Raw genomic sequence first — 12994 nt, 5'->3', positions numbered from 1 at the left:
AATCATGTATTAATTTTAAAATGCAAAACATAAATAAGAGTGTGAATTTTTAATCCCTCTCGGTCTCTAGGCGCCACACTGCGCGCGTTGAGGGCTTTTTAACATCGTTTTTCTTTTTTCATTTTTTGATGCTATTTTTTTGCAACCATGCTCAAAAAAATGTAAGGATTTTGTCTACAAAATTTTATAATTTTTTTGACATCATTTTTACTTTATTTTATTTTTCAAAGACAAAAAATAGAGAAAATCATAAAAAATAGAATATTCATCAAAAAATAGTGCCGCTTGTTGCATTAATTCCTAAAAATCATGTATTAATTTTAGAATGCAAAATATAAATAAAAATGTGAATTTTAATCCCTCCCGGTCTCTGAGAGGGCCACTGCATGCGTCGGGGGCTTTTTGACATCTTTTTTTTTTTTTCATTTTTTGGGTTCATTTTTGCAAGCATGCTCAGAAAAATGTAAAGATCTTATCTGCAAAATTTTAGAATTTTTTGACTTCATTTTTATTTTATTTTTTAAAGACGAAAAATAGAAAAAATCATAAAAAATAAAATATTCATCTAAAAGTTGTGCCGCTTGTTACATTAATTCCTAAAAATTCATATAACTGCGCTTGATATATTTTCAACTATGTGTTTGATGTTCATTAGCGTTTGGTGAAGTTGGCAATCCAAAAGTAGTTAGGACTTATTACATACATTACTCAACTTGTGAGGACTCTTGTTATCACGTCCAAAAAATAAAGAAAATTATTCAATTTATATTTAATGTGCATAACTCATTATCTATCTTTACCCTTTATTCTTGATTAATACCTATTTTATTAGTATAATTGTTTGATTAGAAGGATATTAATCAAGAGTAAAAATTTAAGGCCTCGTTCGTTTCGCTTATTGAAGTTAAGAACTTGAGTTAAAAAGTAAATTCATATGAGAGAAAATATTGTAGCAGAAAAAATTGAATTTAAATTTGTGTAAAAAATACTGTAATAAAAAATTTAATTATGATTCGAACTAACGAAATAAACGAATATTTGTCTATTTTTCAAAAATAACTAGAGTATAAATTAGTATGGGTAACACTTTTGAAATATAATTATTCTTCCGTACCACTTTTTGTGCATAAATTAGACTTAATACCAACCCTATAATCACCTAATAACTTAGATGGTGGCTACTCTCCATACCCTACACTCTGGTCACCAAAAAAAAAAAAAAAAAAAAGCTACATATTACATTTGCATTCCCCGTTACAACTCAAGATCGAGACCCACCTAGAAACCTCACGGCCCATTTGGACCATGAACATGACCAGCGGTCCAAAAAGCGATGGGAACTGTTTCTGTCAAATCCAAATAGTCGAGATAAGAGAAAAATTTTGAAGTTACTCTAGAGTGCATAAATCTGAATTTCAACATTTTAATTAATATATAGGCCCCGTTTATTTCGCTGATTCGAGTTTAAAATTCGAGTTTTGCTACAGTAAAAAGCTCTCACAAACAATCACATCTAACTTTTTTGCTACAGTAAAAAGCTCTCACATAAAATCATATCTCAACTCGAATTAAAAATTCGAATCAGCGAACTAAACCGGCCCATAGTATTTGATTAAAAAGAATATAAATAAAAAGTAAAGAGTAAAATTTCAGATTCACACACTTTAAGAGAGTATTTGTCTCATTTTTTTTATTGGATAATGGGTTGATATGATTGTCCCGTAGAAAAAGAGTTGGGTACATTTTTTTTCTTTTTTCTTTCACCGTTTGAATCACAACTTAAGTTTTTCATACCATGTTTCACTAACTCAAATTCAACTTTTTATGTTATAGTATTTTCTCCCACGTAAATTTACTTTTCAATTTAAGTTAAAAATTATGTTAAAGTATGGTGAGCCGATTTCTTTTTTAGTCCGCGCTCGAAAAGCTCACGGTTAGGGATGGCAATTCGTGTTAACGGGTCGTGTTCGTGTCATGTTGAACCCCTCAGTTGACACGAATAGGTCTGACACGAACACGACCTGTTTATTAATCGTGTCAAAATACAAAACCCAAACACGACCTGTTTATTAGCGGGTTGACACGACACGACACGATTAACCCGTTTATTATACATGTCGTAAACATGTCATGTCAACCCGTTGATTACCTGCCAACACGTTTATGAAACAAGTCGTAAACGTGTTGTGTCAACCCGTTAATTACCTGCCAACACGTTTATGAAACAAGTGATTAATATGTCGTTTTAACATATTTTTGAACCTATTTCTGAACATGTTTCTCAACCTGTTTAACATGATGTAGAGACATTACATAATCTAAGAGGATGTTTAGTGGAGGGATTCGTTCCCTCATTCGAATCATGATTCTCACAAAAAATTCACGTAAATCAAAAATGGTTCGAATCACATGGTTTGAATCGTCCAACCAAACGTCCTATAAGTTCAATATTAAAACAAACACATGAAAGTCTCTTACAAATTAAAAAATAAACACATAAAAGTCTCACAAATTAGAAAACAAACATACATGATTAATAATTAAATATTTAAATAATTTGTTGTAGTTGGGGGACTCCAAGTACATTATTACGTTCAGGAGAAGTTGATCCTTGTGAGAAAGGCTCCTCTTCTTTCAATGAAAAATTGAAGATATCTTGTGTAAGATCCTCCACCTCTTCATTAAAATCTACACGAAAACAAATATATATAGATACAAATTAGTTCAAAATAGGAAATATACATAATTTATATATTTCAAACCTATATAGTTCAAAATCAAGCAGATACAATCTACGATGGAATAACTTCAAACCTACACTATGTGTGTGTATATATATATATATATATATATATATTCTATCCAAATAGCATGTAGGAATAATAATATCCGAATAATAATAACAAATTAGGACAACCAAACTTGCTAGCTAGCAAGTAAAACCAAAACAAAACAAAAAAGTAAAACAAAGGGAAGCATATAATATTAATCTGTACCATACACACACACACGGCAACACAACATTACAGAATGAAAAAAAAGGAACTGAGATCCAAAGGGAAGAAACGAACAATAGGGACTGAATCTGTAAGCAATACCAATATAACAATACCAACATAAGCAAAAACTACAAACAATACCAATATAGCTCATCTTTGCCATCAATCTGAGAGTGAATACAAATAAAATAACAAATCAATACCACAAACATAGATCAAAGTATGTACAATAGGGACCGAATCTATTCCCCTTTCCCCTGCCTCCCCAAGGTTGAATCAAAGTATGTACAGAAACAAAAAATGAGGCGAAATACTTGTTTCGGTTTCCAAAGAAGAACAAGCAAAAACAATTATTCTGAATCTGAAGTATGCAAAAACTGAAATCCAAGACGAGAAAAGAAAAGTTATGGAAAAGAAAAAACAAGTAAGTAAACTGAAATCTAAAGGGAAGAAATGAACGAACGGGGATGGGTTTTACCGTGACTGTGTTTGCTTGCAGCGGAGAAACACTGGTGGCGAGTGGAGAGGAAAGAAGAAGAAGAGAAAGAAGAAGAAATGAGAAGCGGCGGTGGTCCGGTGGACTGAGATCAGGCGGTTGTCCAGTGGCCTGAGATCAGGCGGCGGAGAGGAGAGTTGAGAGAGAGTGGAGAAAGAGAGGAGACCAAGAGACCGAGAGACCGAGAGAGTTGAGAGAGAGTGGAGAGAGAGAGAGGCGACCGCAGCTGGGAGTGAGAGGGAGATTAGAGAAAGAGAATAATAAATAGTGAAACTTTTTTTTTAACCTAGGTAATAAACGGGTTGTATAATCGTGTTACCTAAATATGACACGTTTAATAAATGGATTATGGCGGGTCAATTACAGGTTGACGGGTCAACCTGAAAATGACACATTATTTAATCGTGCTTCACGGGTTCGACCTGATTTTGACCCGGACCTATTTATGATAAACCTAAACTCGTTAATTTTGTACGAGTTTCAAGTCGTGTCGTCATGTCGCTATCTGAATTGCTAGTCCTACTCATGATGTGACATTTAGTGGTGAAAATTTAATTATGAAATTTTTTAGGGATCTATGGTGGTAGCGGAGGGAGGCCCAATCCCTTGATCCCGTTTGGGGGTGTGGGGGCTTCTCCCCTACGATATGAACCTGCTTTATTATGTGACGATGTATGATTAAGGTTTTATTGATTATGTTTTTGTTGTAGCCTCTAAGACTCCTCTCTTGTACCAAGTTTTGATATAGTGGATTTCTTCTCCTCTGCCCGTGGTCTTTTTCCATTTTAAGTTTTCCACGGTAAATTTGTGTGTTCTTATTCCGGTTTCTATTACCTATTTTTCGTTATTTTATTATAAACTCCAACCAATAAAACAAAAGGGGACTTTATTTCTAATGTAAGGACATTTCAATTTTCATCACATCTGTCCACCCTTAGATGTGACTATTGACCATCTCACAACTCATTTCTTCTATTTTTTTATTCCTTTTTTTTTTTTTTTTTTAATCTACTCTCTCATTCCTCCTCCCACTTTTTCTATCCTACTTAAGTACCCACTTCTTTTTGGAAGTTTATAGAAAAGCTTTCTGATTTGAAATTACATTGTTTTGCATTACATTTATGTTTAAATTTTTTAGTATCTATTTTTTTGGTCCAAAATGTTTAACAAATCGCCTTGTTGGTCATAGGTAATCACTTGTTCGTTTTAATCACCTAATAAAAGATTATAGTTTATATTTGGCAATTGAAGCCCCCTATTGCCGGCACGATGACTTCCTGCAGTAGTCCGATGATAATAAACTCTGAAAAAATAGAATGAGAGGGAGAAATATAAATATTACCTTCATAATAAAGTAAGAAAGATTATTCAATGAAGACATAAGAAAGATTATTCAATGAAGACATCTTTCTCTTAGATTCATTAACTAAATATTTTAAATTAGACAATGATTATTAAACAAATGTTACATAAGGAATTCTTTCACGGTAACCAGGCTCACATCATATGCTTTGTGTATTCTATATGGTAGAGTGTTTTTATTGTAGAAATTTCCTAAAATAAAAGACATAACAAAAAACTGAACAACAAGAGAAGCCCAAAAATGATTGGCTATTTTCCGCAACTCACTAAGTAGAAAAAATTTATTATCTTTATTTTGAAGTCACATAATAATGAGTAGAACACGTGTCACATTTAACCCTTAGAATTTTAACTTTTATCTCTAAAATTTCTCAAGATTATAATTGTGCCCCCACTCAGTAATTAGATTATATCATTATATATTTATTTTATAAAAAAGTTATGATTATACTCCCAATCAATAATTAAAAAATTAATTATGACTCCATTTATTGAAAAATTATTTTTAATGTTTTTTCTTCACAGGCCTCTACCTTAAAATAATAATAATAAAAAAGCACCCGCTCCGATACCTAGCATTTTTTTAAGGGTAATGATCTACTTCCTCTTAATTATTATTATTTTTTTTGGTATTGTGGTTCTTCTTATTTGTTCAAGAGAGATTTCTAGTTAAGATTTGGAAAAATAGACTACTGATCAGGTATTTATTTTTTAGTCGTCGTGTCTGCATAAAAATCTCACCCGTCTTGCATAACTCTTTAGAAACGTGCACTGCGAGGTCCCACTCTGTTGGTGAAAGACCCTTGTTCAAGAGGCCAGGTTTTGTCCTGTAAGAAGAAATTTGTGGGCTAATGAAGGGCCCACAAAGGATTAATTAACCCGTGCATGCGGGAGGTTTAGGGGTCCACTTCAATAAATAACTTGGGATTTACCGAAGGACAAGATAGGGGGTGGGCCACCATTTTGTTGCCATTCATACTTCTTAAACAATCTCGTACGAGCGTCCTTTGACTTTAGACGTGTATTCTATTTATTTCATCGATTTGAGTTTAAAATTTTAATTTTATTATAGTAAAAAAATTTTAAAAATAATAATATTTAATTTTTTTATTATAATAAAAAATTCTCATATAAAATTATATCTCAACTTAAATCAATAAACTAATATTTATTGCTTGCTGGCTTTCAATAGATAGTCATAGAGATAGCCTTGGGATCCGGTTACCAGTATATTTATTGCTTGCTGGCTTTCAATAGATAGTCATAGAGATAGCCTTGGGATCCAGGTCGGTTACCAGTCAGATTTCGTTGGATTAGAAGTTTTTGTTTTTGTTTCCTTCTTTTGTTGTGTATATTAAGCTGATTTAGACGTTGGTTTTGTACAAAAAAATGATAGTTTTCATCAATGCAGTAATATTATATTATTATTTGTTTTTAAGAATTCAACAATAAAATATATTGCAAAGGAGTTTAGTGTGGAAACATTGCACAAACATTTGGTTGAAGTGGAAAAAATAAACGTTTGTCTTTTTTTCTTTTTTTCTTTTTTCATTTTCTAATCAACAGTAGGTGGCCGTTAATAAATCATTCGAATTACAATAAAAATATAAATCAACAAACTTTTAGCCAATTGTTTAACGATAAATATAAAATTTTAGCTCATTATTTATGAAAGTCAAACAAGTCTCTTGGGTAAGAGCCCGTTTGGTTGGAGGATTTATTCTCTGATTCGAATCATGATTCGTGATTCGTTACAGTATTTTCTCTCACAAAAAACACACGTAAATAAAAAATGATTCTAATTTATGAACCAAACAGACTCTAAATGATAACGTCCATCGATACCCCTATCCCTATGGCTATGGTCCCTTTAAGGTTTGAGCTGCCTCTATAGTGCATAATCTTAAAGAAAACGAAAAGAATCGGCCCTTTAAACTTGACTACTAAAGGTATGAGCTAATAATGTTGTAGGGGGACAAAAAAAAAAAAAGTAGACCTTTTAAAACAAAAGTAGAATAATTATGGGATGTTTGTTTCAAGGGTTCGTCACTGATTCTGAATCATGGTTCTTGATTATTTATAATATTTTTTTCTTATAAAAATCTTGAATTTCAAAAATTAGAATAATGAATTATGGTTTTGAATTCATGAACTAAACGTCTCATCAGCGATCGAGTTAAAATTTTTTTCCAAATGAAACAATAATTTTAAACTAACATTACAACAGAATTAAATTTTCATAAACTTTAACGTTGTTTTTTTATCTTCGTTTATCTATTTCTATTTTTTCCTCTTCTAAATTAACTAAACTAGTTACTTTTTAGGGTATAAATGAATTTTTATTTTTATTTTTAGTAGAGATGGCAACTAGGTTTTTTTTTATTTTATTTTTAGGGTATAAAATATTCCAAAGGGCAAACTAGTAAAATTACAAAGACAAACCACTTGATTAAATTATTTGTGCCTCGTTCATTTCACTGATTCGAGTTTTCAGTTATAGGTTTATATAGTAAAAATCTCTCATAAAATGTCACATCTAACTTTTTCTGTTACAGTGAAAAACTCTAAAAAAGTGTCAGATCTCAACTCGAATCCGCGAAGTGAACGAGACTTTTATGTCGACATTCCTAACTCTAACTCTATTATTTTTAACGTGAAATGGTTATAATACCTAAATATATCTGGAGTGTTTTATGTCGACATCTCTAACTCTAACTCTATTATTTTTAATGTGAAATGATTAAAATACCTCAATACATCTGGAGTGTTAATAATAGATCGCTTCATTGTAAGTATTGATTTACAATTTCCCAAGAGAGAAAGACCTCATAGAAGAGCTGCCGATTAATGCCGGAGACCCACCCCGCAATTTTTCGTTCCACACACGAACCAACAATGACCACTACCTCCCCCATGTGCCGCCCTCACCCTTGCGGGAAGGCGCGGCGCACACAGCCCCTTCACTCTTGCAATGTGGCCTAACGGCCCTATCATCTCTTGAGCCCCGGCTCTATCCCTACAACGTCCATCTCTTTGGTAGGAGATATATTATAATTTGGAGATGTATTTATGTAAATTATTTAACAAAAAATATAGACACGAAATATATTATTAATTCAACAGTCTAAGTTTAGTTGAACCCACGGTATCCTTTTAATATGATATCTTTCTTGGAGTAAAACATTCTTTTATAATTTTATTCTATCTTGTTAAAACGTAGAATCATCAACATAAGAATTGATTTGCTTGTAAAATTTAATTGGTGGCCATTGCAACCTTTTGCAATGTAATCGTTTTAACTTTTAACCTAAGCACGGGCTAAAGAAAATCTTGACCCCAATGAGTAAATACTAAAAGTGACATAGTGTGAATGGTCTAAATTATTTTCCAAAAGACAATAACAATCTCCTAAGATTTTTTTTTTTTTAAATTTTTTATTGTTCTCATTATCTGATTAAAAGTGGATTAAGATTTGTGGGAAGATTTTGTGTGCACTTTTTCTTCACTGAATCTATTTGGGTATCGCTAACCCCTCACTAAAGTCTCAAGATGGGACTTTGTTTAGTATTATTTATTATTTTTGTGTTTTGTAAGGACCCATTTGGCACGCCAAGCGAAATTCCAATGATTAACATTCTTGTAATGGTCTATTCAAGTTGATCATGTTTATTTGATTGCCTCTTATATAGTGCATAAAAGGTGAAGACGATCTTGAGAAAAACAAAAATTTCTGTTTGACCTTGAACAATAAGGACAATCAAAATGAAAATAAGGGCCAAATAAAGGAACACAAAGTAAAGCATGATAATGAGAATCTACAAAATTATTATAATATAGTGAAAAGAAGGCACTTTGGTTTGATACTTGAGAAGTTGAACAACAAAAAAGAAAAAAGAGCTACAATTTTACTCTCTTTTCTTTCTTTTTTTTCCATCGGCATGAGAAAATTCAACTTCATACATGGTCTTGCCTCCATGATAACCACGAATTTATTACTAATATAATTCTTTATTTTTGCCGCATTAGTGTTCACGATCACGAGTAAGCAACTAATTGATATCATATATAACCACCCAAAAGTAACCTGATATCTTTTTATTATTATTACTTTCACGATTTAGTATGTTTATCATATAATAAGGCAAAAAAAAAGGTGCATTAACGGTTTTTTACTTTTGTTCTCAGGATATTATTTAATGAAAAATGGGACACGTTTAAGAAAAAGAACAAAATTCCGCTTTTTTATTTTTTTACGAAACAAAATTCCGCTTAAGATGCTTTTAAATGATTTTGTATCGCAAGAATTAGTCCAAATCTATGAATCTAAATTCAGTAATTACGTATTTTTTGTAATTAAAATCAATAATTCCATTATTATTAAAGGGAAACAAAATATGAATATTTATTTTTAAAAGGAAAAATCGGAATCATAGACATTTTTCCTCTCAGAAAAGAGTTATAGTCATTTTCCTAGGTTGTCTTCCAAAAATAATATTGCATGACATTATGGTCTTATCAGGATCAATTAGTTGCAAATCTGACGAATCAAATAAAAATAAGTGAGAAGATATTAACGGTTAAGAATTAGATATTCTAATCATTTAGGGAAATCTATGTAGGAATTTACTTTTTCTCGAGAACTATTATTGCCACTGTTATATTAATTTTTCAAATGTTTGATATGTAAGTATTTAAGTTAAAAATTTACAGCACGTCATACAAAATTATTCTTAATTATAAATTAAGGTATCGTTCACTTCGCGGATTCGAGTTTTTAATTCGAGCTGAGATGTGACATTTTCTGAGAGCTTTTCACTGTAGCAGAAAAAGTTAGATGTGACATTTTCTGAAAACTTTTTACTGTAGAAATCTAGAACTGAAAATTCAAATCGGTGAAATGAACGAGACCTAAATTATCAAAAAAATATATATAATTTCTTCCTTTTTTTCCCCCAAGGCTTGAAATTGAATAATGAATCGTACCTATGATTGTTTTTACAGTAAATTCAAGTACTATAAACTAAAAACATTTTAATTTTTTTTTTTGTTTTTAGTTTTTTTGCTTTAATTGTACCTATAGCGGCTTTTACTTCATTCAAGTATAGCGGGCTATGCATTGTTATGCAACTCTTCTTGTGACTTCTAGGAAGGACTTTTGAGTGTGTGAACCCATGTGTTAGCTGTTGTGCTGCATTGTCAGCAACCGCCCCCACCTGCCATTCCCAAAGCTCTTCTTACTCATAATTTTAATTTTGATCACTGAAATAGACAATTAACAAAACAACAAAAACCATCATTTTATTTTGGTACACAATTTAATCTCCATATTGTCGTAAACTGCTGAAGAGTAAGAATAAAATGAGGAAAATGAAAAGCCGTTTTTATTATAATCTGATATCCATAAAACCATACTAATATAAAAAAAAAAAAAAAAAATCAAGCATTTATTTTTCTAATTTGTTTTGGCTGCATCGTTGAAGCTTTTATGATTTACCTAAATTTCCTTTAATTTATTGCATGTATTTGTATAGTATTGCCGGATACCACACCACGAGCCCATCAGCCCACGGTTTAAACTATGAGCAGAACCGAGCTGTAAAAATATTGGACGAAATAGGATTTTTACGAACAAAGAAAGGCACGAAAGTTCAAAACTACCCTGCAACGACTGTAACTGGATAAGAGGTCAAAGTGGTCCTCCCTCTGGATCAAAGGCTCAAGTAGGCAGGACAAAAGAGTCATTTGGGTGACAAGACATTGGAGGCAGAGCCCCCAATTACTTCTCCAGCTATCAGACTCGTTGTGTAGAAGTGACAGTATTCATGCGGTGTTGGTGGGCCTTCCTAAATTCATTTCTACAAGCTTGGTTTAATTTGTTACCAAAAGAAAAAAAAATACAGTTTTAATTAGTGATCATTTTACTGGAGTTTCTATGGGTAATGTACGATTGCAAATTTCTGCTCATTAAAATCACAGAAAAATGAAAAAGTATTCTCAACACAAGTTCTGATACAAAATACCACAGCTTAAAAAAAAAGCCATCAGTAATTTATTTTTAAACCCCACGTAAAAATCTCCTTTTATTTAGTAGGTAATTAAATTAAATATTGTACTATATTATAATTGGAACAAAGGGTATCTCTCATCCTCTCTCTTCTGGCTCTAACTGCATCCAAAGAGGCTCAGCTCTGTCCCTACTCACGTTGAGACTTAGACCAATTCTTTTAAAATAATAATCAAAATAATAATTTTTAAATATACATGATCAGAATTTTATTTTTAAAAAATTAAAAAACAATTAAAGAAATAAAAATCTGCGTCAGCCGAACTCACCAGATCCACAATTCCATCAGGGGCTCTGCAATGGCTGAAACTGAAAGCCTGAGATGGAATCTCCTTCTTTCTATGTCAGATTTTGAAGGAAAACCTCATCACTTCAATCATCATCAAAAGAAAAAAAGAGCAAGAAAAACCCAAATTCCCAGACACAAAATTAATCTGAAATAAACAACCATAACAGAAAAAAAAAAAAAAAAAGCGTATATGATGATGGTCAAACCTATACTTTTGATTTTTTCTCTCGTTCATTGAAATGTTAAGAAAAAAAACTCTAAATCTCGGATGAAAATAACAGAGAAAAATAACATAAGAACCCCGTCTCCTTCATCATTGGAGATTCAGAGCCCAAAAAAATCTACCGTCTAAAAAAAAGAAAAAAAAATCTCTATTTACAAGTATATATATCTCTTATCTCTCTCTCTCTTCTCTTCTTCATCATCATCATTTCTTCTTCTTTCCGTTTCTCTTCTCGTCGAGACAGAAAACGCCAAAACGAAGAACTACGCAAGCAAAAAACCCTCCCCAAAAAGATATCACCGGATTGAAACAAGGACAGAGAGAGAGAGAGAGAGAGAAAGAGGAACAGACAGAAGCGGGAAGCCATCGCTTTCTCTCTCTAGATATTTGGACTTTCTCTCACTACATCTGCGTTCAGGAATCGCTGTAATCGCGCCAGCAGATGAGCATGGTGACGCAGCGCCTCATGATGTAGAAGCGAGCCCTCTGCTCCTTCACCAGCCTCGCACACTTTCTCGTGAACGAGCACCTCCTCCGCGACGCCGCCGACGACGACGACGAAGAATTGTTCTTCACCAGAGGAAACGACGACGATCGGCTCCGGGACAAGCTCTCCTTCTTCGAGAGCTTCCATTTCTCGTCGAGGTAGAAGCTCGGCGGAGGATTCACAACGACGACACCGGAAGAAGCCATTTGATTTTGCTGTAAAAGAAAATCCCCTTTCCTTCTTAAGTGTTGTAACAGAGAAAGGGGGGAAGAAAGAGCTTGAGTAAAGAGTTGTGTGTTTTTTTTTTTTTTTGGAGAGAAACTGAGAGAAGTGAAAATTAGCTTTGGAGAGAATGGTGGGATTAGAGTTGGTATTTATAGTGGGTTTAGGGGGAAAAAAGGGAGGGGGTTTGCAGATGGGGTGTGGCAGTGGGTATCACCTGGGCCTTCTTTGCCTCGATAGGCCACCATAATATAAAAATGTAAATGGAAATGGGAAATTAATATTAATATTGGTATTTTGGAATTTGGATTTAAAAAATCTATAATGTTGTTTTTTTGTTGAAAGATAAAAATAGTATTATACTGTGGTGGGTTCCCAAAGCAGACGTCATGGGTAGGGAGCTAGAGCTAACTTGATTCAGTGAAAGGGAGGGGGAATTTAACGCACCGAGGCTTAGTTTAGTAGAGCTGTATATTTTAAAAAAATTATTTTTAATTGTGTTGAATGAAAAAATATTTGTTATAAAAAGTAATTAAATATTTAATAAATTATAATTATAATAGTTGTATTGATTTTAAAATTAGTGTAATAGTATTTGATAAATTATAAGATTAAATTTACGTGAATAATTAAAAATTATGATTATATTATATTATACTATAATATAAAAAAACTATTATTATATAATATATTATATAATTATGATATATAATATAATAATATCATTAAAATAATAACTGAAATTATTAAAAATAATAATTATATTATATTATACTATAATATAATATATATAATTACAATATAATGTATATTTATTATTATATTTAATATAAAATAATAAAACTATTATTA

The 12994-nt window shown here is 32.0% G+C and overlaps 1 protein-coding gene across 1 annotated transcript; it reads right to left on the bottom strand.

The window, feature by feature from the left end:
• Positions 1-11607: 11607 nt before the first annotated feature.
• Positions 11608-12374, bottom strand: LOC21408039. The gene has a single exon (XM_010098287.2). The coding sequence runs from the start codon at positions 12124-12126 to the stop codon at positions 11848-11850; it is 279 nt and encodes a 92-aa protein (XP_010096589.1). The 5' UTR covers positions 12127-12374; the 3' UTR covers positions 11608-11847.
• Between the last annotated feature and the right edge of the window lie 620 nt (positions 12375-12994).

Source organism: Morus notabilis, unplaced genomic scaffold (assembly GCF_000414095.1).
Source record: "Morus notabilis unplaced genomic scaffold, ASM41409v2 Scaffold139, whole genome shotgun sequence".
NCBI lineage: Eukaryota > Viridiplantae > Streptophyta > Magnoliopsida > Rosales > Moraceae > Morus > Morus notabilis.
The sequence above is the reverse complement of the archived record's forward strand: the minus strand, read 5'-3'. Positions and strand labels throughout refer to the sequence as shown.